Source organism: Rhinolophus hipposideros, assembly GCF_964194185.1.
Source record: "Rhinolophus hipposideros genome assembly, chromosome: 13".
Classification (NCBI taxonomy): Eukaryota; Metazoa; Chordata; class Mammalia; order Chiroptera; family Rhinolophidae; genus Rhinolophus; species Rhinolophus hipposideros.
This window is the reverse complement of record NC_138059.1, coordinates 3,157,028-3,184,987: the sequence shown is the minus strand read 5'-3', so window position 1 is coordinate 3,184,987 and position 27,960 is coordinate 3,157,028. Positions and strand designations below refer to the sequence as shown.

The window sequence follows — 27,960 nt, the reverse complement described above, 5'->3', positions numbered from 1 at the left end:
ACCATCAAAGCAGCTGCTGAATCTGAGCATTGGGTCCGGGGGTGCTGTGCTTTTACACCACACAGGAATCACAGGAGGTGGCCGCCATTACCCTGTTTTAGGTATCAGGACACCCAGACCTGCAAACTGATGGCAAAGTCACTGAAGAAGGTGACACTGTCTGCCTGGTGCACAGCTCACGCCACCCTGTGAGTCACGCTCTCTCTCCACTGCTTTGTATTCTCGTGCAGTAGAGCGTGTGCCGTGTGTGCGTGTGTGTGTGTGTGCGCGTGCCTGTGCTACTGATAGGGGTAAAATAAAGAGAAGTTTATTGTGGAATAAATGAAGACATGAAGTCATGGAAGGAAGAAAATGAATACCTTCCACCGCTTTGCAATGTACAAACCACCAGTGGCCAACAAGGGGGGCTCGCCTCCAGAATCAATCCACGTCTCAATCTCCCTCTCTCTCTCACACACCGTGTATTTTCCAGGTCGTTCATTATTCTTCGGTTTGCACCCTGAACGCCATGCATTATTTAGCTGTACTCTAACTTATTCCACCCTTTGCTCGCTACAGAGCATCATGGTGGCTTCCAGTCTTCCTCATAAATTACTGTGAATGAAGGTCTGTACTTGTGCATATCCTGGATTTATGTCCTTAGAATAAATCTCTAGACGTGAAAGTACTGAATAAAACGGTACCTACAGGGAGAGAGTGGGCAGGCCACGTGCAAGCTGCCTCCACAGTAATTTAACTGAGGGGCCCCTGGTTTATCCCACCAGCCCCACGCCAGGGGCAGTGTGAGCTCCCTGAGTAATGATCCTGCCTGGGGTCTGAGTCTGTAAGCACCTGGACGTGCATTAGGAAGGCGTGTGGCTGCCTCTGCCGGGAAACGGGAGATACATTTTTAACAGCTCGTGTGAGTACAAAATGGCATTTTTAGTGACTCTGCTTTTTATTTCTCCTCATGGGTGAACACCTTCAGAAAGCTTTCCTCTTCAGAAGGAACCCCCTATGTTCCAGGCTCACTCACGTTACAATGAAGGGAAAGAAGGCACATACAACGTTCAGATCTGGGGTGAACAGCCAAGGCCTCCCTCCACGTCTCCTCCATTGCTCTGCCTGCCTCGTGCTGCCACCACACGTGGCTCTGTCTCTTGTCGTCTCCCCTGGAAACCTCTGCAACAATCTCAACTCCCCAGACTCCTCTGGTCTCCCCCACTCCTCACATTTATGTGGCACCTGCTATGCCCACATTCTCTGTACGTCTGACCAAGTGTAGACCTGCGATGCCTTCCTACCGTGGCAGACAAGCCCTAGCACGTGTGGATGCTGAATGTCCTGCATCCGGTGCCCACTCCCTGAGAGCACTGCTGGGAACCTCTGCGCGGGGCCCTGGGAGCCCCCGCCGCCAGCCTGCACGAGCACGCCTCTCCACTTCCCCACCGCGCTGTGCCCTCACTCTTCCCTTGGCCTGGGAAGCCCTGACCGACCGCCATGCATGCTTCATGCATCTGAGCCAGGGGAGGACACACTCTGCAGCCGGCACCCGCCCTGGAGACCTCTGCTCTCCCGCTCACATTCTCACTGGCAACGGTAGCACACACATCTCCCAAACCCAAATCCCCCACCCTGTCCGCCAGCCACCTCCACCCACAGCCCTTGGAGGAGTGTGATAAAAGAGAGCTGCTTACCTTTTCACCCTTTTCTCCTTGGACAAAAGGTCCTCTGCCCTAGAACAGGAAAGCAAGCAGAAGGCAAAGGTTGACAACGGGGCATCCGCAGGGCATGATATCACCTGTGGCAGCAGCCCCCTGGGGTGTGAAATGGCCGATGCTTTCTCATCAGCTCTGCCCAGTAGCCTCTCAGACATGGTGACTATTATCTGCTGAGTGTGGATTCCCGTGAGTATCATCTCATTTAAATTTTCCAACAACTCAACAGTATGTACTAGTTTCTATCTTCGTATCAGCTTTACTGACATACGAATCCACATACCTATTCAACGGTTTTTAGTATATTTACAGAGTTATGCAATAATCACAATCGACTTTGAAGCATTTTCGACACGTCAAAAAGAACTCCACACCCATTGGTGGTCACTCCCCCGGCCCCCAACCCCTGCCCCAGGCAAACACTAACCTATATTCTGTTTCTGTAGGTTTGCCTGTTCTAGATATTTCATAAAGGGAGTCAGAATACGTGGGCTTTACGATACGTGTTCTCTGAGCAGTGTTTTCAAGGGTCATCCATGCTCTAGCACATATCAGTACTTCATTTTATTGCAGAACAAAGTGCCATTGCGTGGGTATAAATTTTATTTATTCATTCATCAGGGGATGAATGCTTGGGTTGTTTCCACTTTTTAGTCATCACGCACTAAAATGCTACTATGAACATTTGTGTACAAGTTTTTGTATGAACGTACGTTTTCATTTCGTTTGGGTATTTACCTAGAAGTGGAACTGCTGAGCCCTACAGTAATTCTGTTTAACCTTTTAAGGACAGCCAGACTGATTCCAAAGCAGCTGTACCATTTCACACCAGCCATGAATGACGGCTCCAATTGTCCCCATCCTGAGTTGTCCTAACCATTACTGAACGTGAGGCATCAAGTCTCTAACCATTGTTACTGAATCAGCGATTTCTCCTTTTGATCCTGTCTGTTTTTGCTTCGTGTGTTGGGGCTCCGTTTTCAGGTGCACGTGGAATTGTTATATATTTTTGAAGGACTGACACTTTCATCATTATAAAATGCCTCTATTTCTATTAATCTTTTTTTGGTCTTAAAGTCTATTTTGTCTGATATTAGTATAGTCACTCCAATTTTTTATATTTTCTAATTTCAAAATATATATTTTCCTTCTTTTTACCTTTAACGTATTTGTATCTAAGGAGTGTCTCCTGTAGACACAGTATGGTTGGATCTTGTTTTTATGTCCAATTTGAAAATCTCTAATTGGTTCAATACATTCACATGCAATGTTATTGTTATTGTTGTTTTTTGTTTGTTTGTTTGTTTTTCAAGGAGGGCGCAGCTCACAGTGGCCCACGCGGGGATCGAACTGGCAATCTTGGAGCTACCAGCACCATGCTCTAACCAACTGAGCCAACCGGCCACCCCTGCAATGTTATTATTGATATAGTTTACTTTTTGTTTTCTATGTCTTCTGGTCTTTTTTTTTTTTTTTTTGGTTTGTTCTTTTATTCCTCCTTTCTGCTCTCTTTTGTGTTTTCTAGTGCAATATTTTAATCTCTTTGATAATATTTTCACTATATATTTTTGGATTATTTTCTTCAGGGTTGCTCTTGGGTTTACCATCTACATCTTACCTTATCAAGATCTAGTTCAGATTTAGAACTTACTTCCAGAGAAATGTATAAACATACTCCTCCACAGCTCTATTCCCTCAGCCCCCTTTTTCATGCTGTCATTTTTACACCTCTTTGTTCAACACCCACTAACACGCTGTCACAATTGGAGTGCACTGAGCTTCCTGAATGTGCAGACTGCTGCCTTTCATCAGACTTGGGGTATCTGTAGCAATATGTCTCTGAATAATTCTTCTGCTCCTTCCTCTCCTTCTAGAATTCCCATTAAGTGCACACTGGTCCGCTTCATGCACCTGCACTTTTCTCTAAGGCTCTGTTCATTTTTCTTCATTATTTTTTCTCTCTGAACTTTAGATTACATAATCTCTATTGATCTATTTTCAAGAATGCTGACGCTTCAGCCAGCGTGAAACCTACTGTCGAGCCTCTGTAGTGATTTTCATTTCAGTGATAATTTTAAACTCTAGAATTTCCAATTGTTTTTTTCCCCCCAACAATTCCTGTCTCTTTATTTATGTTCTGTATTTGATGAGTTATTGTCATAATACCTTCCTTTACTTCTTTAGGAGTGATTTCTGGTTCTTTGAATATAGTCATAAGGGCTACTTGGAAGGCTCTGTCTGTTCAAACCGACACCTGAAAGCAGGGTCTGTTGCCTGCTTTTCTCCCCTGGGTATGAGTAAGATAGGTGTTTCACTAGACCCCACCCCCCCCAATCTGACCTGACGTTTAAATGAGCCTGTAAGAAAGCCGTAAATAAAATCTGTGAGGCGCGTCACACAGCACCAGGCATGTGGGACGTGCTGTTCTATGTTAGCAGCTCTTCCTATTTATTTTGCACGGAGCAGGTGCTTCCCACCTATACTTAGGATAGAGATATAGGCACGTGGGCAAAGTACGGCACAGCAAGTGAGCGCGCGGCTCAGATTAAAGCAGATGCAGGATCCAACTGTGCCTCTGCGGGATCCAGGCTCTGGGACCGGCGGCAAGTCATTCAAGGCTGCAAATTCTGTGTCAGTCCCATCGAGAAGTGACAAGACTGTGTTTAAAAGGTTGTTCTAAGGAGCAATGAGAGAGTCCACAGGGAGTGCCTGCGAAGAGCAGCAGATGGTGCAGCTATGGTATCGAGCCGATGGGGGGTGACGATGTGGGTACAGAGGGGACTGCCTTTGCCAGGCTAGTTCTCCTAGGGGTGAGACTTTGTCCTGTCACCTAGGGTTTCCCTCTTAGTCCTGAGAACCTAAAAGGAACCAGTTAGAACCACAAACAAATACAGCTGTCATTCACTGAGCGTCTTCTATGGGCAGGCGTGTCACAGACGAGGTCACTGTTATTTCCTTCATTTGCTAATGGAGCAGATAGGCTTTCAGAGGGGCTAAGAGACCTGTTCACGATCATACAACAAATAAGGCTGGAGCGAAGCATCACTACTGAGATCCATCCGACACCACACGTGTGTTCTTGACGCCATGTTGGAGGGTGGGGGTAGTGCTTCCGCCGAGCCAGGCAATAATACCAACGACAACAGTATTTGCTCTGCTCCCTACACTGTTCTGAATCATTTACATGAAGGAACTCATTTAATCCTCAAAATGCTACTGGACAGTTAACTTTATCACCCCCATTTTACAGATGAGGAAATCGAGGACAGAAAGGTTAAGGATTTTGGTGGGGCCTGGATTTGCTTCCTAGTCGTTTGACTCCTACGACCCTGCTCTGAACCGCGACTTGTTCATCTCTGTAAGTGTTTCCTAACCCACCATTGACTGCATTCAAGTATCAGAGGAAGGATTCGTGAACACAGTCCGTTCTAGGCCAGGCATTGGGGACACCGTGATGACAAACCACAGACCAGGACATCAGGGGTCAGCTGATGCGGGGACTGAGGAAGTGCCAGTTATGTGGGTGCACAGAGGTGGTGGGGCCAGGCAGGTACCCTGGAGAACCGCTCCCACTTGAGGTTGAATGACGGGAAAACAGGAGTCAGGCTGGAGGGGGAGGTTAAGGGGAAAACAAGGGTGGATGGAGGGCAAGCTTATTCCTGCTAGAGGAAAGAACATGTGCAATGGCCAGTATGAGAAATGTCCAGCTTCCATGCCGGCCACTGCCAATGTGAGAGGACAGAACTCCAGGGCTGCCGGGGGAGTGGTGAGGGCTGGGGGCATGTCCACGGGTCTCCGGGGCCCATGCAGAGAAGCTTGGGCTTCATCGAGGGTAGCGTGGCGCTCAGTGCCTGGCCCCCACCAGTGGGTCAGTGTATCCTAGGTGACACGCACTCTTGGGGAAAAGCCCTGAGTCTCCCACCCCAGCCATGCAGAGAGGCAGGCCGCCCTTCACTCACCGAGTCGCCTTTCTCTCCCTTGGGTCCAGGAGCTCCAAATGGCCCAGTGGGTCCCATGTCTCCCTGAGGAGTTGAAACCAGAAATGAACACTGTGTAGGTCCTGCAACAGGGCTCCCCGACACTGGCTGCCCACAGCCCATGGTGCCCCAGCTCCCTAGCAGCAGCTGATGTTGTCACAACCAACTACAAAATGAGGCCACACTTCCCACCCCCAGAGAAGGAGAAAGCATCTGAGTAATTTCCCAACCTCTTAAATCCAGGAATTATGGACATCGTGAGAAATTGACTGGATGAGAGTATCCCTAGGCCTGGCCTGGCCAGTGCATATCCCTAGGCCTGGCCTGGCCAATGACCAGGGACCCAGAAGGGGACTCGGAGCCCCAGGTTCAAACTCCAGCTCTGCCACTTAACGTGACAGTATCATTGCTCTTTGGGCCCCAGGCTCCGCCTCTGTGAAATGGGCACACCATCACGAGCACACACAAGGTTAAGAGCATGAAGGTGTTTTGAAACCTTCTAAAGGTCAACCAGGCTCCCCTGTTGAGCCATTGGTATGAGGGTCCTAGACCTTCCTAACTGTGTGTGAAGAGAGGGAAGGGAAGGTGGGGGAAAAATACTGTCTGCAAGGGAAGAACAGAGTCACCAAAGACCGTGTGGGACTGGAGCCCCGATCTCCTGCTGTCCCATGAGCCCATCCAAGGCAGGCTCGGCTGCAGAACACGTGAGCCCTCAATTGCTTCTATTTTTCTTCTCTCTTGGTGTGCAATTTCATCTCCCCATCCCCATCTCAGACTGTACGCTCTAGAACAAATAGCTATTTTGCCTATGCTGTCCCCTTGGCCCGTACCTCCTTTCCCTGCCTTCCTCGTCCCACGCAGCCTGTGCGTGCTCCCTGCTCAAGCAGGGCCTCCCACAGGGGGCACCCCGAAGCTCCCCAGGAACTTGGTGGCTGCTCTCCAGCCCACGTGCTCCCCACGCGGTGTTCCTCTCTGGCACGTGTCTCTTCCCACCGGCAGTGAGTCTTGGGGACAGGGCTGTCTGTCGTTCACTGTCATGTCCCCAAACGTAGAATGGGCCTTGGCACCCAGGAGGCAGCCGGCCATGACGGTGGACTTGACTTCGGTGAATGGAGGTAAATGGAGCCACTGGGAGCCACAGAGGTTTACTCGGCCTTAACCATGGCTGGGACCATTTGGGGACAAGGGGCCAGGACTGCAAGTCAGCTACGTGAGGACCAGGCTTGTCTCCACGTGGCTGTATCCATTTCCCTACTTGGAATTCCTTCCCTCCCCGTCTTCCTCCTGGTACTGGGGGTCGGGCTCTGTGCCCGCACAGCCCTCGATCCGTCCAACCTCAGCACACAGCCATGCCGCAAACACCCACTGCCTCACATAAACGCGTTCTACTCATAGGTCCACAGACCCCCAGGCGTCTTTTCTCTTTCCTCCATCGGGCAGCTCAAGAGCTGGGCTTCCAGCTCAGGGTGCTCAGTGCAGCAGAGAGCCTGCCCTCCTCCTCACAGTGGCCACCTGGGCCACCCCAGCCTGCTGTCACTCAGCACTGGGGTAGGGGAGCCCAGTGTGATGGTGTGTGTGTGTGTGTGTGTGTGTGTGTGTGTGTGTGACGGTGTGTAAGTGTGACAGTGTGGGTATAATGATGTGTTTGTGTGTCATGGCGTGTGTATGATGGGATGTGTGTGTCTGAGATGGTGGGTGTGTATGCATGTGAGTGTGTGACTAAGTGTGGTGGTGTGTGTGTGATGGGATGTGTGTGCACACACGTGATGGTGTGTGTGATGGAGTGTGTGTCCACACTCACCATCCTATTAGAGCAGGGGCAGAGGGGAGAAGGATGAGGAGAGGAGGGGGACGGAGGTACATGCAGAGGCAGGATGGAGGCAGAAGAGAAGGACTAAACGGACCTCAGCAGGTGCTCAGCAGTGATGTGGTAAATGAATGTGACAGTTAGTAATGCAGGGATGGGGGACACGTGGATGGAAAGAGGAAATCAGAGAGAGAGGGGGAGGGAGGAAAGGATAGAGGGAGGGAAGGAGAGAGGGAGAGACGGGAGGTGGGTGGGAAGCGGGGAGGAGGGGAGGGAAAGGCAAGGAAAAGAAGGGAAGGAAGGGTTTTCTCTAGCTGTTTCTGCCAGCACACCCAAATCCTCTTTCAAACGCCAGACCAGGCAGTGGCTCCAGGATACTGCTGACCTCTTCCACTGGTGCCTGTGTGACGATGGCAATTCACGGCTCTCGGGCCTCAGCTTTGAGAACAAAACAATGACCGAGAACACAGCCCTGTCTGGCTCTAGGATTATAACCTGGGGAATGATGGAGCGAGATGGGGCTGCCACGTGACTGAGGAAGGGGGCCCCCATGAGGAAGCACCCGGCTTGGAGCAATTCGTAACTGTGGAAAACTTGTGCAGAAAGAACTTCATGCAATTTAAACAGAACAGTCTAAACAGACTCTTACAAGCCCAACCCCCAGGTGTCTGGAATACAGAGGCCTAAAAGGATTGAACAGAATTAGCTGACCACCGAGAGCTAAGCCTGTTGGAAGAAACAGGCTCCAAGGAAGGGCTTATGTGCCCTATTCCTTTCTTGCTCACATTTTCAGACTGACAAATGGATGTTCTAAGCAAAGAGACCCAGAGGTTCCAAATTGTATGCCACTTGCTCTATCCTTCTATGCCACGAAGCTCAGAAGCAGAATCCTGCAGGACAGAAACTGAACCCGCCGAGTTTCCTCCCTTCCATACTAGCCAAGCAGATGGTTGCTTGGGCCCAGAGTGAATGTCTGCCCCCTGCAATACTGACCTTTGGGCCCGGGAATCCCAGGGGTCCATGAGAGCCCTTTTCACCCTAAAAGGAGAAAGACAAAAGCAACGAATAAGGCTCTGTTTTCATCTCCCCCGCTTCTCTCTTCACTTGGTTATCCACCCCGAGCGCTTGTAAGCCAGGATCTTTGTAAGACACATGCTGACCAATGAGCTGGACAAGGTTTTGCGGAGCGAGAGCGAGGCAAGAAAGGTCATGACCTGCAAACCGACACAGGGAACTTGGACATCACCCCCGAATGCAGCCATCGGTGGAACAAAGAGAGAGGCAAACAAGGTGGAACTCGATGGTCTATTTTACCTGAATATGCCATCCCTTCAACACAAAAACAAAATCAAAAACCATGTGGCCTGCTGAAGTTTCATGTAATTAGTCACTAAAATACAAAACAGGACATGTTTACAGGCTATTTCTAAATGTAAGCGCGGTTCACTATTTAAACACGTGCTATTGGTGTGAAAGACCTTATTACTAGATGTAAACGTCTGACACGCTAAGTTGCGGGTGCATGTAAATACCACCCGACTGAAAACCAATGTAACATGACTCGGACGATGGTACAGGTGTCAATCTCGTCCCAGCCGTGACAAGCACAGGGGCGCTGTGTCCATTTGCACCGCACCATCCATCACCACAAGCGTGCACGCCCGTCACGGCCTCACTGAGCTGCTTCAAGAACATCGCTTTAAAACTGCGCTCAGCGATGTCAGGTGCACAGCAAGTGGAGAGAAATCATCTCTGGGTGCTGAGCTCACTCAGCGCCCGCTAGGATGCCACGGGAAGACCACATGTGGTTTCACACATGGAGACGTGGACCCAAGGCATCATGTAGACCCAAGGAAATAATGGAAAAGTTCTGTGAACTGAATTGAAGATTTAAACCGTCAGAAGCCAAATCGGCCTGTGGCCAGAGTTCTGCCTACCGTGACAGAGCGCTCAGACTTCCCGGGGGGGTCCCATGGGCTACATTTCCTAAGGAATTCAGGGTGCAGAAGGGAACGGCAACCCCTTCTTAATGAAGTGCTTGCAGAAGCTCTTCCATGTGGCCTCTTCTGGGGGTTGGGGGAGAGACGAGGCCCCCCTGTGCCTGAGAGGTTCTCGGGCAGGCCTGGAGGTAAGCTTCCACTGTAGGGCTTTTGAGGACCATGTCCTGTGTGTCTTAAAACCTCGGTGCTCAGCATACCACGGGCATTTAACGTTTAATGTCAAAAACAAGGGGTGATTGAGTGAATTTAAAAAAGTGGTTACCAGGTGCTACCACCCAGTGTCTGAGGCTGAGAGTTTGTCAGTTTATTATAATCTTGAAGAATGAGACCTTGTCCTGGCAGTGAGAAAGGGACAATGTGTTCCTTTATCCCTCCCTCCCATCTGTCCGTCCGTCCATCCATCCATCCATCCATCCATCCATCTTTCATACCCTGATCCACTTCTCAAGTCACCCTTTATTTAATAATATCAGGCTATATATCACTAGCTGAAAACACAGACATGTCAATATTCAATCTCGGCCAAAAAGAACTCATCTTACGAAAATAAAGACAAGTAGACATGCTTAATCTAATGTGATCTGTCATGGTTGATGGACACACAGGCAGAGAAAAGGGTCAGAGCATCTTGGAAAGAGCAGGTGCTAAATACAGTTATTGAATGGATGGATGGTGAATAATGAAAGGAAGGAGAGAGGGAGGGAGGGAGCGAGGGAGCAGGGGAGAGGGCAGGAGGGAGAGCCTACAGACAGTAACGTGCTCAGGAAGAGTGCCTGGGCGATGTGCTCAGAGAAGGGCAGGCACTGACCCACAAAGGAGGGAAGTGGGGAAAGGTGTGCCAGGCAGAAGCTCCATCTGCAAATGCCAGGAGGAGAAGGATCACGACTCCCCTAGGAACCGGAAGTTCCTGGCTGGCGTGGAAATGGGGAGTGGAAATGCAATGAGATGAGGCTAGAAGGGCAACTGGGGACCCACCACGGGATCGCGGGAGTGGGGAGATGGGTGGGAAGGGAGGGTGGAGGCCTGGAGGGTCCAGACCAGGCACCACAGGAGCCTCAGCAGGACACACCCAGGGCAGGGGTCTGGGGCTGGGGAAAGCCACGGCCTAGACAGAGCGGGCTTGGGCCCCCTCCCTGGCGCACACTGGCTGTGTGCACAGTGGCTGCTGAACCAAACCTCACAGCATTGCACACCTCTCATTTGGGGTCTTAACCGAAAACAAGGATTCGACAGGATCTGGGTTTAGACAGCTGTGTTTGTTGTTTCTCTGACAGCCTAGCGGGATCAGCAGATGGTCTGCGGCCATCCTGAGCCTGCCAGCGGTCCACCGCTGTGTGTGCCCACCCTGGCTCCGCCCCGCCAGCTCATTCCTATCCCGCCAGGCACCAGGCTCGAGGTACCTTCACTCCACATCCGCCTAGAAAAAGCCTCAGCTCACAGCAGGACTGAGTTGGCTCCTCTGGGCCTTCCAGCAAAGTGGGCCGGGGATGACAACCCCGCCTGACAGAGAGCTTCTCGGGGCACACCCCAGGGCCTGGCACTCTCAGTGAAAATAATGGAGGGCGGATGTGAAGGAGAACAGAGGAGAGGAAAGAAGGGAGGGAGGAGGCTGCCTGCCAGGACAGGTGTATTGAGAGGAAACTGTCACTGAAATGCTTCAGGTGTGTCCACCCCGCTGCACTTCCGCTGTGACTTCCTGCTGTTCCCCCTTGCTCCTCGCACGTCGCTGGCCCTGAGCTGGGAGGGGCCCAGGCTGGACATCAGGCTCTGTGGGTCCAGCAGGAGCTCACGGAGACCTGCTCTAGCACAGCTCTACTGCTGCCATGCTTGTGCCTGTGTTTATGTTTGCTCAGCTCAAACAGTGGACAACATGTTTATTCTTATCAAAGGGGCCACTGGTCTAAAAAACAAACAAACAGATGAAGGGCCCAGGCCCTCAACGAAGCACATGGTCTTAGTCATGGATGGTGGTGGTGGAGTTCATGGAAACACTCGTTTTTAAAATGAGACACAAGATGCCTAAAAATCTACTCATCTATACATTTAGATTATAGAATACGTGAATTAAAGGAAACATCAACACGAAAGGGACACGGGGGTGCTCCCCAGAGCATACTACACCCTCATCCATGGTCCATTCTGAGTCTTATTCTTGAACTAAATCCTGTTTGAGTTAGTCACATGTGAGTGGAGGGGATAGAACAGGAGCCAGGAAAACCTCGGGAATACTTTATTAACTTCAGGAAAGTGTTAATCAGAGCCTCTTCTGAGGAGCTCCCCTCCTACCGTGCATAAAAATCAAGGAACGAGAGGTCCCAGGAGCCAGAACACTTCCCTGACCTGAGAGCCACGGGAGCCTGGGAGCATCCTCCCCTGGCAGACCATGTGCATGATGGGAAATTCCCACCTCCATGGCTGGTCCTGCTGACTGGCCTCCCCGCTTGGCTCTGGGGCTCCGGGTGGGGGTTTAGGGTGAACTGCAGGAAGTACCTTTTCACCAGCTGGGCAGGAGCAGTTGATGGTCTTCAAAAATCCAATTTGTTCACTGCCGGAGGTGGGAGGCCTTGGGGGCGGGGGCGAAGGCTCTGTCAGCACCGTCACCTGGCACTGGAAGGAAAGCCCAGTGGGTCAGCACCAGCTTCTCTCTTAGCACTGCTCCCCGGCAGGGGGTGCACCCCAGAGCTTCCTCAGAATACAAGGGGAACCAGGATCCCCAAGGACGCCTGAGTGTGATCCCGAAGGGCAAGGTGTGTCTGACTGCACGTCCTGGCACTCGAGGCCTTGGAGTCAGAGGGCCCTGGGCCAACCTGGTCTCAGCCACTTCACTAGCCTCTCAGGCACCTGCAGGAACAGCTAAAGCCCCTGGAGCCTCAGCCTTAAGGTCTGCACGATGGGGATAAGAGTGCTTCCATCACAAGGCACCAAGGAGGATTTAATGGGCCAGCACTTAAAGCACCCACTCAGCGTCCCACACCCAACAGGTGTTCAATAACTTACCGCTGCGATTCCCTCAGCACACGCCCTCTGTCCCTTTATTCTCTCCGCTCTTACTTGTCCTCCCCTCTTTCCCCCACACCCCCCTTTCAGGCCCATCTGACTCCAATCCCCGGCCCTGGTGGCTCCCACCTCTGTCCCTGTGCGCCACAATCACCCTGAGCTGCGGCAGGTTGGAAGAGCGCTCACTGTGTCCTGGGACTCCACAAGCGAGCCCTGTGTGTGGACCTCAGCCCGCAGCCCTGGGAAGCAGGCTCCATGACTATGCCCACCTCCCAAGCAGCCTTGGGGCTGGATTTGGTAAAGAGGCTGGAGAGGGAGAGACTTGACAAGGGCTGGAGGCGGAGAGGTCCCGGGGAGGGGCCGGACCGCATGGAGGTACAGGGCCAACTCGGGTCTGTCCTGCACCCCCGCGTCCTCACCACAGCCAGCCTTGATGGTCTGGCTGAGCCCTGGGGGCACGGACAGTCAGTCCCTCCTGGGGCCGCGCTACCAGCCTCTGCCTCTCGCTCCCCAGAGCTGGGCGCCACGGTGGTGCTGAGGCCAGGACCACAGCTGGACCCCAGAAGGATGTGCAGGGCCCTACTGGGCCAGGAAACGGACCCCTACGGAGACCACCGGGCCTCCTCCCCAGTCACATGTGACCCCGAGCTGGGTCCTGGGCCCTGGGCACCTCTTCCCTCCCGGAGGCCAAGGCCCCAGAAACCTCTGCTTTGCTCCCAACCTCTCCCTGGAAGAGTCTTTGCTCACCGGCCCCGAGGGGATGTCGCAGCAGGTCTCCAGTTCTGCATGGCGGGCGTCACAGTAAATTACAATCCGCTGCAAGTCAAACTGCAAAGGGAAACAGGACAGAGGGCGAGGCGTGGGGACTCGGGACCCAGAACCTTCCACAGTCTCACCCAAGCCCTGCCCTGCTGCCAGGTCCCACTTCCTCCTCTGGGGCCCTCGCGGGTCACTGGCTTCCCGGAGCTAAACGTCAGAGAGCACCTAGCAGTCACCTCCTTACACACTCCTCCTGACACTGAGGGCCCTTACACACCTCCTTACACACTCCTCCTGACGTGAGGGCCCTTACACACCTCCTTACACACTCCTCCTGACACTGAGGGCCCCAAGCGCGAGGAGGTGGGCTGGCACAGAGCAGCACAGCTGCCTTCCTCCTGGATGTGCCCTGGCCACCCCATCACACCGCCCTCCACCCGCTCCTGCCACTGCTCTGACTGACAGCCCCTCCCATGGGGCTGTCACAACAGTGTCTGAAGGGTCAGTGTCTTCGTTTTCAACATCTCCAGACCTCTCAGTTACTTCAATGAACTTTTTAAAATAAAAATTTGCTTCTATCACCTCCTTTTTTTTAACTTAGTGGACTGTGCCAGACGACATCCTTTCTAGCATCACTTTTGTTTCAAAAATTTTTTTAAATTAATTTTGTGTCAGATGGGTACTAGATTTATCGGGGTGATCACTTTGTGGGGTATCACCTCCTTTAATACCACAAACCCTTACTGTAATTTAAAGTGGCTGTGGTATTAAACACGTGTTCTGGCGCATGTTCTCTCTCTCTGTCTCTCTGTCTCTCCGCCCCCCCACCCCCCAAATAAAACCAGGCCTTCTCATTGGAGGCTGCAGCCCTCCAGGTCCTGGCTCTGCCGGCCTCTCCAGATGTATTTCTCCTCACTTCACACTTTCTACAACATCTGACCTCTCGCCTTTGCACATGGACCTTCTTCTAGGAAAGTCCCTAAAAAACCAGCAAATGCCTCGTCACCCCAAAACCATGCTCAGGCATTCCCTCAGCAGCCGTTTTAAACACACATCAACACGTCCTTTGACGGGCCTGTAAGAGGAGGACAGCGGCTCCTCCGCCCTGGGGTGAAGCAGGACCTCAGTCACAGGCTTGAAATAAACAGAACACGGCAGAGTGTTGGCAGCTCACTTCCCAGATTAGGTGACACACACTGGCTTCTGGCTGGGGGTGCACACTCCCTCCCTCTCTCCCTCCTTCTCTCCCCCTCCCTCCCTTCCCCTCTCCCCCCATCACTCTCCCCTGGGGGACTCCAGCTGCCACACTGAGCTGCCCTACAGGGAGCTCAGTAGAGAATCCACGGCCACTTCCAGCACCCACCAGCAAGGAAGTGAGTGAGGCCTGAGCTCCACAGCCCACAGGAGAGCTCACAACCACCTGAGTGGGCTTGTGGGTGGAGCTTTCAGCCTGTTCGAGCTCTGAGGTGACCACACATACATACAGCCCACAGCTGGACGGCGACTCCTGAGGGCTGAGAAGAGCCAGCTGGGTTAGCCGCTCCCACGCCTGAGCCACGGAAACCAGGAGACAACGAGTGCCTGGTGCTTTATCTGCATTTTCTTGGAGGAGGAGCTGTTTGTTATGCAGCAGCAGGTAACCGACACAGCTCCCTCCAGTATCAAGAAGCGCTCCTGTGCCCTTGTCTCTGCCCCGGCGGCACCGAGTACACACAGCTACACTGGATGTGGTGGGCTGTGCGGTAATTCTCGATTTACATCCGTCCATCTCCCCTCTGATCACCCATGCTGACCTTGGCCCTCACACAAAGTCTGTTTCCCACACGCTTTGCCATCCCAGTTCCCAGGTTCCCTCCCTCCTGCTCGTCACAAGGCTGGCTCCTCTCACCTTTAGCCTCCATAGACGCCCCGTGCCAGGCCCTGTCACTTGTCACTCTAACACGTCATCCTATACACTTCGTAACAGCACTTGCTACAGCACCGTAAAGTGTTTCTTAGTTTCGCTTGCAAACTCTGAGACAGGGCTCTGTCCCTCTCACTTCTCACTGCACCCCCAGCAGCAGAGCCATTCCCGACACATGTAAAAGCCCAATAACGGCCGGCCGAGGGGATGGTTGTGTGCATGGACCAACGTATATCGCGGGCCTGGAGCTGAATCCACGGGTGGAGGAATGCTTACTTTACTGAACACTGACGCGCCTGGCTGGCCCTGCACCTCCCCTGGGCCTTCTCTGGCCTCTGCTGACTCGGGAGTCCCTCTGCCAACTGACCGGACACACGGTCAGCTTTTGACCTTGTCCTCCTGGCTGTATGAGAGCCCATCGGTGGAACCCCGCTCTCCACTGACTTGGCTCAGCAGAAACAAACCTCCAGCGGTCTGTCTGTTTCATTTCCTGCAGAGACACCAGCCCACAGACGATGGAAAACGACAAAACACAAAACGGTGCTTTTGAACAAGACCTATTTTGCAGAGAGGGTCCTGCTTTCTGCATTAGCATGCAACTGGCTCAGCAGCTGGGCGCCTCTGGCAAGGCTGCAGGGGCGGAAAGGGACACGACAGGCAGAGGTTCCACCAGGAGCAGGTGGCACAGATGGCCTGGGGCCTGGGCACTGGCGCTCCCAGGGGGGTGAGAGAGCCTGGGAGCCAGGAGGGGAGCAGGGGCCCTTTCCGAATACCTAAAATCCCACCATCCGCTGGCCACCCTGGTCCTGCTGACTCTCCCTCCCTCCAGGAGGCCACCTCCTGACACCCCTCGGGCCCCCACTCCGCTCTGAGACCCTGCTCATGTCAGGCCCTAGGCACTTCTGGATTGAACTACTGCACAGCCCTCCCCCTGGGGCCCAGCTTCTCTCGTGTTCCACCGGCCTGCAGCTAGGTGACCCTTATCTTGCTGCAGTATGGGGACCAACGAGAGGCACAGGGGGTTTGGAATGTGGGATCAGCCAGATCCAGAGGCGAGTCTCAGCCCTGCTTGCCCCTCAGGGCAGCTGGGCAGGACATGCCAATCCCCAAGCCTCTGTTTCCTCTCCTGTGGGATGGAGATGAGAACACCGACTTGTAGGGCTGTGGTGAGGACCGGGGAGGCCAGGCCGCTGCAGCCATGGCAGGGGGAGCTGAGGCTGCTGTGTCTCCCCCACTGAGTGCCAGGCCCCGAGCCACGTGCTCACAAGTACCCCAGCCTGTGCCTTGGGAAGACTTACTAAGACGCACAGCATTTATTGGTCCCCCTCCATCTATTTCATTAGGTTTTTTTAAAACTCTAGAAACCCAGCATGAAACAGTAAATGGGTACACTGCTCTCATGGACAAACATCAGAGGCCCTGGGATTCCCCAGTATTGGGTACAAAGTGACTCAGCTAATGGCAGGGGGCAAAAGGAGGAGAGAGAGGGACCCACCCAAGCGCCCAGACTCCACACAGTCGGTTAAAAGGCCTCAGTTAAGGGCCCAACGTGATCACCAAGTTTAAGAGTCAGGGCAGGGCCGGACCCAGATTCTAGACTCACAGTAACACACAGTACTTATATACGGACCGTGAGGCCCGCGAGACCACTGACTAAACGGGGTGGCATGGTGAGGGAGCCCGCGCACCGAAACGTGGAGAACAGCCTCAGTGCGATGAACGGCCCTGAACGGCCTGAGGAGCTCCCAATGCAGCCAGGCATTTGCTGCTGTTCCCGGGTGAGAGCTCTGCGCTGAGTCGAGGTGGGTCCATGCCCACCCCGCAGAACTGAGAGGGTAGGAGAAAGCCGAGGTGGCCAGCAGCCAGTGATCAGGAGGCACAGCAGCCCCAGGGCCACACCCGGGCCGTCCCCAGCACAGGCCCTGACTCTCCCTTCCTGCCACTTCACCTACAGGTGGGTCCCAAGGCCTGGGCCCTGGGGACAGGCCTGGCCCCTGCCTTCCACCCTGCATCACCCCACGCTGGGCTTCACGCTCCTGCCACCTCACACCACGCACACCTGCCGTGATCTGCCACAGGCCTTCCAGCTCCTCTGCACAGACAGGTCACCCTTCAGGACTCGTCCCAGAAATCACCTCCTCCAGCTGATCCGCCTGCCCTCTCCTAGCATCCCCCACCCACCTACCCTGCTCACCGAGGTTGACGTCTTCCTCTGGGTCCAGTAATATCGGACGTTTAATGCTACCAGGGAATTTATTCAACTAGACAGAAATAACCTCGGGGTGACACTTTCCTCTACATGAGACCGTGTCTTTCAGTCAGAGGGAGCCTAGGGGTGTCAGACAGGTGAAGTGACACCATCATGGAGCTGCGATTTTCCTAAGGCTGACAGACAGTGGCCGCGTGATGACACAGAGCCCACAGCACGCTCGGCACCGAAGCTGCTCCGCTGACACACTCAGGTGCACTGGAGGGGCCAGCCTGGGACGCAGAGAACACAGCTCGGGGAGACCTGGTGTGGAAGAAGGAGCCTCTCCGTCCCTGACAGCTTGAGGATTTGGGCAGCTTGATTTTATATATATATATATATATATGTGTATATATATATATATATATATATATATATATATATATATATGTATATATATATGTTATGCAGGTGTGTATACATTTGACAGAACTCATCAAAGTATACACTTAAGATCTATGCATTTCACTGTACGTAGTACCACCTGAATGAAGAACAAAATATACACGTACTGAGTGAGGTAATTTAGCCTTACCAAGCCAAAGCTTCTTTATTTAAAATACAGGAATGGTCTAAAAACTTCACAGACATTATGAGAATCAAATTAGGTTATATTTTTAGTACCTAAACCAAAGTAAGTACACGTGTAATTAGTAAAACAAACAAGTGTTGTTCTATAATCACACAAGTATATATAACTAAATTATAATACTAATTGCTACTAATTACTAGGTACTTATGCCTATGCGTTATATGCCTGGGTAAATAGGGATCTCAAGTTTCCTGTATTCTAAATAGACATAAATATAGACACAGAGATAAATGTACCATGTCCCCAGGGCTAAGGACAGTGCCTGGCACACAGTAGGCACTCAGTCCACATGTGACGAGTGACTGAGGGAATCACTGAATGAAGGAGCCCTGGGAACTCTGGGTTCCAACACGGCACTTCTCGGAGTCAGGGCCCTCCCTTCCCCGACAGTCCAAGGTGATGAACTGCTAAGTGACACGGGCAGGTGTGGGGGCACTGGGGACAGGTGACTCCCGAGGCCCCTCCCTGGTGGCCCCAGGGCCTTGGCTGCGAAGGCCCCCAGTACTCACGTCGATGGGCACACTGTCGTAGAGGCGCTTGCCAATCACGGTCTTGCCCTGGATGTCAATGTTCTCCCTCTCCTCGATGGGCAGCGTCTGCACCAGCATGCAGTCCACGTACAGGGAGACGTTCTGGGCCTGGATGCTCAGGGCGACCTTGTGCCAGTCCCTGTCAAAGAGGTCACTGACCCGGGGCCCACGGAACACCACCCTGACAGCATCCTGCATGGCGCCCACCGCGTTGTACTCAACCGCCTTGTTCTCGCCGTCCAGCCGGATGGACACCTGGAAGGAGAGGACAAGGCTCCCTGAGCTCCAAGTCCGAAGGGGGAGTGGGGAAGGGGTAGGAAGAGCAGGGAGGGGACATGGGGGAGCGGGGAGGGGCATGGGGAGCGAGGAGGGAGTAGGGGGAGCAGGGGGAGGGGGCATGGGGGAGCTGGGAGGGGGCAGGGGGAAGTGGGAAGGGGGAGCAGGGGGAGGGGGCAGGGGGAAGTGACTCCCTGCAGTACAGGGAGTCAGCCACATTGCTTAGAACACACCTCCCCCAAACCACCCTGGGGGTTCAGCTCGGTGAGGACATGGCCTCCCCTCTGTGTCTCTGTTCCTTCTATGAGGCAGAGCAGGGGAGGCACCGCAGGCCTGAGTCCTGTGTACCGGAGCTGGTTGGCGGCCTCGGGAAGGCACTTCGCAGACCCGCCAGCAAAGCCTGTCACCTTTACTTCTGAAATACACCCGGAATCCGGCCATGTCCCCTACAAGTCACGCTCACTGCTGGGGCTGTCGGTGTCACCTCTTGCCTAGATGACTACAAGTCTCCTGGTGCCGGGCCTGCCACTTCTCGGAGCCTAGTCTCAGACAAGAAGCCCCACAGTGGACACAAGGGGCATTTGGCCTCCCCCCACCCGAGCCTTGTCTCTACTCCACCCCCACTCTGCTCCCACCATACCAGCCTCCTTCCTGTCCCTTCGTCATATCTGGAATGAGTGAAGGCCCCTCCGTTTCTCCAAATGGCGGAGGAGAAAACACCAACTTTCCAGGGTGGCTCACTGCCCACTAGCTAAGACCCTGGATGAGAATCTCTGTGCAGACCTACGATGACAGACGCCCCATGGCAGTGCTGCTGCCCCACTGTGCGCCAGGCCACCCTCTGGCGGACCTGTGTCCTCCTTTCCCATGTCAAGCCAGTACCTCCCCAAGGCTGGGGGTGCCCACCATGGACACTGCCAGCGAAGGGCCTGCCACCGAGACTCGCTCAATGAAACTGAGCCTCAGACGCCTCTTGGACAAGGAGCCTGCAGTCCCTGAAGCCCCACAGCCCACAGCTCGTTCTGGCAGGAGGAGGGGACGAGGCAGCCATGGCAGACAGAGCCCACGCAGCTCTGCAAACACCTTGAAGGAAGAGAAGCCAGACCGGGGGTGGTGCAGGCTCGCCCACAAGAATGTCATGGCAGGCGCCCAGCCCCACTGCACCGGACCCTGAGAAACGGGAGAAGAGGACCTGTGTGCCAGCCCAGGGAGGCAGACGAGGGTCACCACTGCTCTCCAGAAAAGGCCTGTGGAGAAGAAGCGCATCTCCGCCACGCTGCCTCCCACACTTACGAAACCAGGCCACTCGGCAGGCAAGCCTGCAAACGTCTGTGCCTCTCCGTCTAACCAGGGCTGCTACAGAAGACTCATTCCCCACGGCTCACTGATGGTGACAGCTGAGCACAGTGGGTAAGAGACAGACATGGAGCTCGGCTGCTCGATTCCCATCCCACCTTTCCTTCTTATGACCTATGAAATGCAGGCCCTGTGGTTCTGCCCCATCCTTGTGAGAAGGTGACAGGAGAACCCACTCATACAGGTGTGATGAGGACGAAGTGAGTTAAGATCTGCGAGGCGCTGGGACAGTCCCTAGCTCCTCCTAAGTGCGTGTCCGCGTGGATAAGCGCATGCTGCGCCTCGGCATGGACAAGTGTCTGCATGCGCTGTCAGGGTCCGGCTCTGACCACAGCAGACAGAGTCCTGTGTTGGAGCACCTCCTGCCCCAGCCGGCAGCCCACGAGTGTGGCTGCCATGGTCCGATGGCTTGAGCATGTTTCTACTTCATTCTACCCCCAAGTGGAAATACAGTCAGTATCCTGCTGCTGAAAGCCACTCGTGTCCTCACACAGCTCATTCTGCACGAGGACAATGGTGAGTGAGGAGGATACGGGTGGCCCATGAACTCGGAGAACAATGGCACTGCGATCTGGCAGCGCATAGGAGGAGTGTCGCCTGCATCACAAACCAATCGACTGCTTTGATGGCTTCGCTTTTGAGGTCAGTCTTTCCTCACTTGGCCACAGGCTGCTGGTGGCTTGTTCTACTTTTTAGGAAATGGAGCCCAAACACACCAGAGGTGGGCAAAGATGGGCCCTCAGAGCTTCACGCAGGTAAAACCAGAGATCCTAAGACGGGAACTATCTGTGACAAGACTGTGTTAGGCCTCAGGCACTGTTCCAGAGGCTTCTCGAACGCTTCACGGTAGGCTTCCCGTGCTCTAGTTTACAGCCAAGAGCACCTAGACTCAGAAAGCCCATCTGCCTCGGGCCCACACCCGGTAAGGAGCAGACACGAGACTGAAGCCAGGTCTTACCGACCCTGAGCCGCTTTCCTTCACACAGCATCAAGCTGTGTCACTCACGCTGCTGACAGGGCACATGCCACAGGCCAGCCCCTGGTTAGGCAGAGCCGCCCTGAGACAGGAGCCAGGTCTTCATTCCCAGCAGAGGGCGGGCACTTGACCCTCTCTGGTGGGGACACTCCCAACACCCGCAGGCCCAGGAGAGAGGCGCCCCCAGGAGAAGGACACAGAAGGCTGCAGGCCACTAAGACAAGGTGACAAGGCACGCCGCTCCCACCTGTGGGATGCCGTACTGGTCGATGACCTGCCAGATGTACCAGTCTTCTTTCCGAGACGTTTTCCTGAACCGGAAGGTCGTGACGAAGGCGTACTCATCAGGCAGACCCTGCGGGAACACATCCCTGGAGGGGGACAGTGACAGGGATACCAAGCTCAGTGACCGAGCAGGAGAGGCCAAAGGAAGCCCACGTGCCCTGGCGCCCCACGTCCTGCCGATTCACATCCTCAGCATTGGGAAACCCACCTTCTGGCCTGCCGCGGTGGCGCTCCCTTCTCTCAGGGCCTGGGTACGCCCCTCCGCACACCCTGGCTGGGCCCTCTCATCGTCCCGGCCCCTTCAGATCCACCCTGCAGGGCACGGCTGCTTGCATCTCCCCATCTTCGCCGTCCACGACGGAACCAGTAAATGCGAAAGCACCACTGCCCCAGGTGTCATGCGCTGAGAGCCTCAGCCTTCTCCTCCCCCTGCCCGTTCCTCTCAGCAAGGCCCAGCTGCGAGATCATGTCCTGCTTGGGCCCCTGCCCGCTGTACCAGGATCCCCAGTCTCCACAGAGCCCCACAGTGCGTGGGGGCATGAGACCCCGTTTCAGGGGGAGCTCCTCAACTCTTGCATCTCCACCCCAGACAGTCCTGGACCCGCCCTCCCGTCCAAATTCAGAAGGAAACCTGTCCCTCTGAAGACGTGATGACGCTGCAGCCCAGAGCAGCCAGGCTCTGAGGGCCACGTGCGTGCAGCCTGGCCGGCGAGGGGCCGGCAGAGGCTCACACCCAGGCAGGGGCCTGGGCGCCAGAGCCCTGCTCTTGTCCGGCTGCTGGCTGTCCCTTCATCCTGCAGACATGGCCAAGGTGGGGCCCAGCCCTGCTCTGCAGGCAGGCAGCTGCCTGGGGAACGCACGTGGCATTGACTTCGCCACTGGAGGGGAAGCTGTCTGGCCAGAGAGCCAGGAGGGAAGTGAGGAGGCGGCTGGGTTCCTGGTTCTCAGACACACAGACCCTCAGGGACCCTTCGTTTGGCTGCAGAACCTGTGAGCAAAGTCTGGTTCTCCCCGATTCTCGGTTCACACGTCCACGCTGGGGGTCAGCCCGGTGGTTCAGTCATTCTCAGAGCTGGGCTCTCACCCAGGACCACGTCCTGGCACGAGGAGCAGCGCCCATCATTCACAGCGCTTGAGCCTCCTCAGGATTCAAGGACACGCTAGGTCACGGCCGACATGGAAGAAGGCAGGGCTTCCCCGCCCGCCTGCACACACAGGCTCACAGCCGCCAGATTGCACTTCACTTTCCTTTTATTTCATTAATGAGGCCAATTGTGGTGCTGGTGTTTCTAAACACAGCTTCTTCCTCTATTTTTGAAATACACACATATGTGTATTTAGTATATATATAGGTTGTAGACAAATACATATATAAATATGTGCCAAATATTTATATGTATGTTCTATCTGTTTCTCTATGTTTCTCTATGTAGATATTCACAGAAAGAGAGAAAAAGATTGTCTCTTAGGTTACATAGAAGAATCTATATACGTGTATATATATACATCCATATGTATACACTAAGGAAAAGTTGTTATAATCAGGAAAAGGGAAAATGGTCATTAACGGAGCATATCTAAAGGAAACAAAGTGACTTACTCTTCCTCCCCACAAACAATGCAGCAGATTATAAGACTACAGTGCAAAGTGTAAGGACCTGAAGTGGGAAGACCCGAGTTTGAGGCCTCAGGTTCCTACAAACTGTGAGATTTTGAATAAGTCCCACTTCGAGTCTCAAATGTGGCACCAGATAAATGATGACAATAATACCTCCCTTGCTACCTCATTTTATCGTACTGAAATAAATTAGATAAGGTGTGTGAAACGCCCTTTAAACCTTAAACAAGTGAGAAAAATATAACTATTGAAAGTGACGCTTCTTTTCATTATGAACAAAATTAACCCGTAAATTACAATTGCACGTGGGAGTGCGTGGCTGACACTCAAGACGCTCGCTGAATTAGAACAATGGCCTCATGCGAGCACAGCTTCTGCACAGTGCAGACCTGCGGCCCGCTGTTCCAAGTCCACCTCTGCCAGGCTCGACGCTCACAGAGGACTTTCACTGACTGTGGATTGATCGATTCATTCATCTGTTCAGCAGATATCGACCAGACCCCTCCTCTGGGCAGAGCTTAGCCTGATGCTGGGACTCCTCACTGAGCAGGGGAGGCAGGACGTAAATGACTCATTGCACGATTGATTAGTTAGGGTCAACTCTGCTGCGTCTTATGAGGGAATGCAGGTTGCAAGGAACTATGCTCGGCGAGGCCTAACCACGTCTGGGAGTCCAGGGGAGGTCCCGTCCGCAGGTGGGAACTCTGCAGCCCCAGGGAAGGCATCTCTGAAAGCATCACGGTCGAGCTGTTCTTTGAGGATGAACAGGTGCCCCAAGTGGAGGTAAGAGCGTGAACACAGGAGTGAGAGGGTGCTGGCAGGCTCCAGGGCAGAGGAGCCAGACAACGGAGCGCTGGGGACAAGCTAGAGGCCAGAAAGGCAGGATGGGGCCAGGCCACACGCAGGCCTTTCCAGCCCTTTAGCTTAAATACGCCTGGGAGCCACCGAAGGGTTTTCAAATGGAGGAGTGTCAGGACAAAATCTCAGTTTTGTTTTCAAAAGGTCTGCCTGCCCGAGAGGAGCAGAACGCAGCACTTACTGTGATGTAGTCAAAAACCTGTGACCGGAGACTCTGGACTAATCTTTCCGTTAGAATCCTCTCCACAAAGCTGCCAGGCAGGGACATTCACCTCAGGTGAGGGACATGCCACCACTGAGGGCACCTAATAACGTTTACAGCCAGGCACCCAGGAAACCCTGAAATTGGGTCTCCACTGGCCAAAATGACTGCGTGACTCTGGGGGCAGCTATGCCTGCCCGGAAACGCAGTGGCTCGTCCAGAGTCGGTGCCATGTACCTGGAACCGTAAGTGCTCGCGGTTTAATGAACTGAGAGGAAACGCATGAGTGAGTGACTGGTGACAGATTTGTGTGCGGGCGAGTGTAAAAGGACCAGGGAACCAGACAGCAATGGTAACAGGTCTGCTAAGAAACAGGTCAGATTTGCAGGCCAGTGGCTCTGGGGCTTCATTTCTGGGTGACCTTCCCTGGCTGAGCAGGTTAAGGGCCTGCTCAGTGCTCAGGGGGCCACTGTGGCTGACTTTCCCAGGTGTGCAGCAGGTCTGGAAGGACAGGTAACTACTCACTCAGTTCTCTGCACCACGGGGAAGGATCCCATCCGCACGTAGGAACTCTGTACCCCATTCTCCCGCTCCCCCAAGATGTCCTTCACGCTGAACAAATCCATCAGGTCGAAACCTATGCAAAGAGAAGAGCTGGGGTGAGGCTGGAGAGAGGAGAATCGGCTCTCAGCAAAGGCAGCCTGCCCACCCTGCCCCGGGGCGTGCGGTTGGGGGCTTTCAGCAGAGGGAACTATTCAAAGACGTACTGGGGAGCAAACATGTAAACGACACTAAGTACAGAGAGGCACAGCTTCCATTTTCAAGTCCAAGTCTGGCAAAAGGTGCAGGAGAAATGCAGACGCGGGACTTTCAAGGTGGTGTGTGCGCTGTGAACGTCCCACATCACCACTGAGCACCAGGCACGTGGAGGGTGTCCTGGCTGGGACGCTGGCGCAGGGAGCCTGGGTGTTCCGTAAGACCATGGGGGACCCTTCATGCACACAGGCAGAGGCCCCCTCGGGCTTTCCTTCTCACAGCCACAGGGCTGCAATTCATCTGCATTTTGCTTATAGTTTGGCAGCTTTTAAATTTCACAATTTTAATGAGCGAAACATCACAGAGAAGAAAAATGTCTCCATGATACCGCGCTCATTGAAAGGTGCTTTTCTTCTTTTGTGTTGATGCTCAGAGAGGTCCTCAGGTGCGCTGGCAATGTAAAGCGATGGCCAAGTCATGACCCTGGGGCTCAGGCGGGTTGCTGGGGACAGACGGTGACCTGGTTCAGTCCATCCCACGAGCCCTTGCTGGGGACCACAGTGGGAACCCTTGATCCATGTCCACTGTGAAATCCAGTCACAAGGAGCCTCTGACCCTGGTGATCGCCCCGGCCCTGCCCCAGAGCCCCACCTGCCACTGTTGCCCTGGTTAGAGGACCAGGCAAGGGACAGCCACTTCCTCCCGCGGTAGGGGGGCGGACCCTGAGGACACCGGCCCCTGGGATCCTCCGGCCATGGCGGGTCAGGGGCACAGGATGTGGGAAGGGCCTGCTGAGTGGACGAGGAGAGCAGCCCTCCCTCCGTCACGCCCCGTGCCCCCATTATTCTGTTGACACAGCCCTGGGCTGCCTTCAGCAGGGACTGGACACTGCCTTTGAAGCGTCATCTGGGGACAGAAGGTAGAAGAGGCCCCTGCAGCTCTGGGCTCCACATCGTACAGAGCCCAGCGGCCCCCGTAGGAGCAGCTGGTGGAACTGACACAGGAAGGGACCTTCTGAAGATGCAAAGGGCTGCCCACTGCACCTAGAAGTGTCCCTCAGGGCTGGCAAGCTCCTAGCAGTGGGAGGTGTGGGTGCGTGGGAGCGGGCTGATGGCTGGAAAGGCCCTGGGGGCCCCAGAGTCCTAGGGTCCCAGGGGATGGACACCAAGTGGTACAGGGCACAGGGGCTGTTTAGGGCTCGGATTCTGTTCCACAGAAAGGAGAAGGCGTAAGTGCGTGTCGGAGCCTGTCTGTCCTGGGTCTGAAAGCTGGTCAGCACTGGCCAGGGGCACGCTGAGCATCCTTTGCCTTCCCCAGCAGTGAGCAGGGACACGGCATAGTCTCCTCGAGGACAGGGTGCCTCTGTACAGGCAGAGATGCACGCAGTGGGGGCCTGCCTGTCACCTCCAGCTGCCTGGCAGGCGGGTCTCTGAGGCTCTCCTGTTTGTGAAACTCTCTGCCTCTCCTGCCTGCTTTGAGCAAAACTCCTGCAGGGATTGATTACTGCCAGGACACGGGGCGGTGGAGGAGGGAGGCGCTGCTCTGGAGAAGCTGCTGGTTTAATTTAGGGAGCGAAGGAGGGGAAGGCAGACACACCTGGGCCCGTGCAGTACAGTCCGCCCTGGGACTCTGCAGCTCCAGGACTTCGGTGGAATTCCTCAGCCCCTAAGACTCCACTGCTCATCTGTACAGAGCGGGATGGTGGTCACTTCCCAGGACTGCCCGAGGCCCTTGGGGGCTCCACTAAGAGGTGGCTCTTGTTCAGACCCTGGTGGACACGAGCCCAATACCGCCCTGTGCAAAGCCAGGGCCGAGGACAGCTCAGGGCCTGTTCCTCACTTCACAGCTCCTTCCACTGTCGCTACAAATCGCCACTTGAAGCCAGGTTTCCCTCTAACAGTTATTATGTGGGAGAATTAACAACAAAACAGTTTTACAGAAGCAAACATGTGCTCTACTTTTTGGTTCCACTTTTAGTGATTTTAAATGAATAAAAACAAAGGCTTAAACACGACAAAACTTTGAATAACACGCAATTACCTAGGTGGCAGCCAAGGGCACCCAGAGGAAAGATGAATTGCCTGCAATACATAAGGGCTGGGGAAGAAAATGAGAAATGTTCCCGAGGTAAATGGACTCTGATGCAAGGCACCGCCAGATAAAGAAGCAATTGCTTCGTGCGGGGCGCTGAGGCAGGCGCACGTCCCTGCCGCCACAGAGCCGGCTGAGCCAGCAGGCGTCAGGGACACAGCGCGCTGGCGACTGCCCAGTGTCCTCAGGCTGCATCTGCCCCTGCCAGGTGCCCATTGTGTATTCTGTCCTCGTCCTTCAAAGGTCCACATGGGACGAAGCTTGGCCAGATCCCCCCCACCCCCAAGTGCAACAGTCACTGCGGTGGGTTTGGCGGAGGTGCACACAGCTTATCTGTGCACAGGGCTGCTTCCCTCCGAGAGGGATGGGGTCGAATCTGATTCAGGTATCTGTCCCTAAAAATGTCAGGAGCTTTTGCAGCTGTTCCTGTGTGTGGCACCACTCGTGGAAAGAGGGGAAGGAGAGAAGAAAGGAATTCACTGGACCTTTAAGTCCAGGTTTCGGAGCCTGTCCTACGTAATTGATGCCCCCTTAGCTGCTCAGATTCCAACAATGAATCGGACAAAAATCCCAGCCCCCCAAAGTTTCCTGTCTAATGGGAAACAGACGTGGGAATGAGCAGGCTTGGTAAATGACAAGGAAGGGGACCGCTGGGCTTGTACAGGAACACAGGGAAAACTTTCCTTGCCAACCCGAGGGGCAATCAGGGAGAGCTTCCCTGAGAAGGCAAGGCTGGTCCTGATTTTGAAGAATAAATAAAATCTGGGCAGACAGAGGAGGAAAGGCCACGCAAGGTAGCTGGGTGTGCACCGAACCCGAGTCAGCCAGGTTCCTTTTTGGGAATCCTGGGTATTTTGTCAGGAGCCACGGTGAGGGGAACACGGGTGGGAATGAGGCAGGCAGGGGCAGGGCACTCTGGGTGCTGCCGTCATATGACAGAATTTGAGTTTCTTTCTGCAGGCAATGGGGAGCCAAGGAAGGGTTCTCCAGCAAGGGAGATACACAATCTCGTTTCTATTTTCAAAGGTGGTT

At 54.1% G+C, this 27,960-nt stretch overlaps 1 protein-coding gene across 2 annotated transcripts in view; it reads right to left on the bottom strand.

Moving 5' to 3' along the window:
• Positions 1-27,960, bottom strand: part of COL22A1 (collagen type XXII alpha 1 chain) — a 207,477-nt gene that overhangs the window by 133,859 nt on the left and 45,658 nt on the right. Inside the window, exons 5-12 of one of the 2 annotated variants that reach the window (XM_081070224.1) lie at positions 24,607-24,718; positions 21,366-21,489; positions 18,490-18,765; positions 13,226-13,306; positions 11,972-12,088; positions 8,475-8,519; positions 5,657-5,719; positions 1,677-1,715 (exon numbers count right to left, since the gene is read on the bottom strand). In XM_081070224.1, the coding sequence (XP_080926350.1) occupies positions 1,677-1,715; positions 5,657-5,719; positions 8,475-8,519; positions 11,972-12,088; positions 13,226-13,306; positions 18,490-18,765; positions 21,366-21,489; positions 24,607-24,718 (857 nt within the window). Of the gene's footprint in view, positions 1-1,676; positions 1,716-5,656; positions 5,720-8,474; positions 8,520-11,971; positions 12,089-13,225; positions 13,307-18,489; positions 18,766-21,365; positions 21,490-24,606; positions 24,719-27,960 lie in introns of those variants that run through there. The other variant, XM_081070223.1, reaches the window with a different exon arrangement.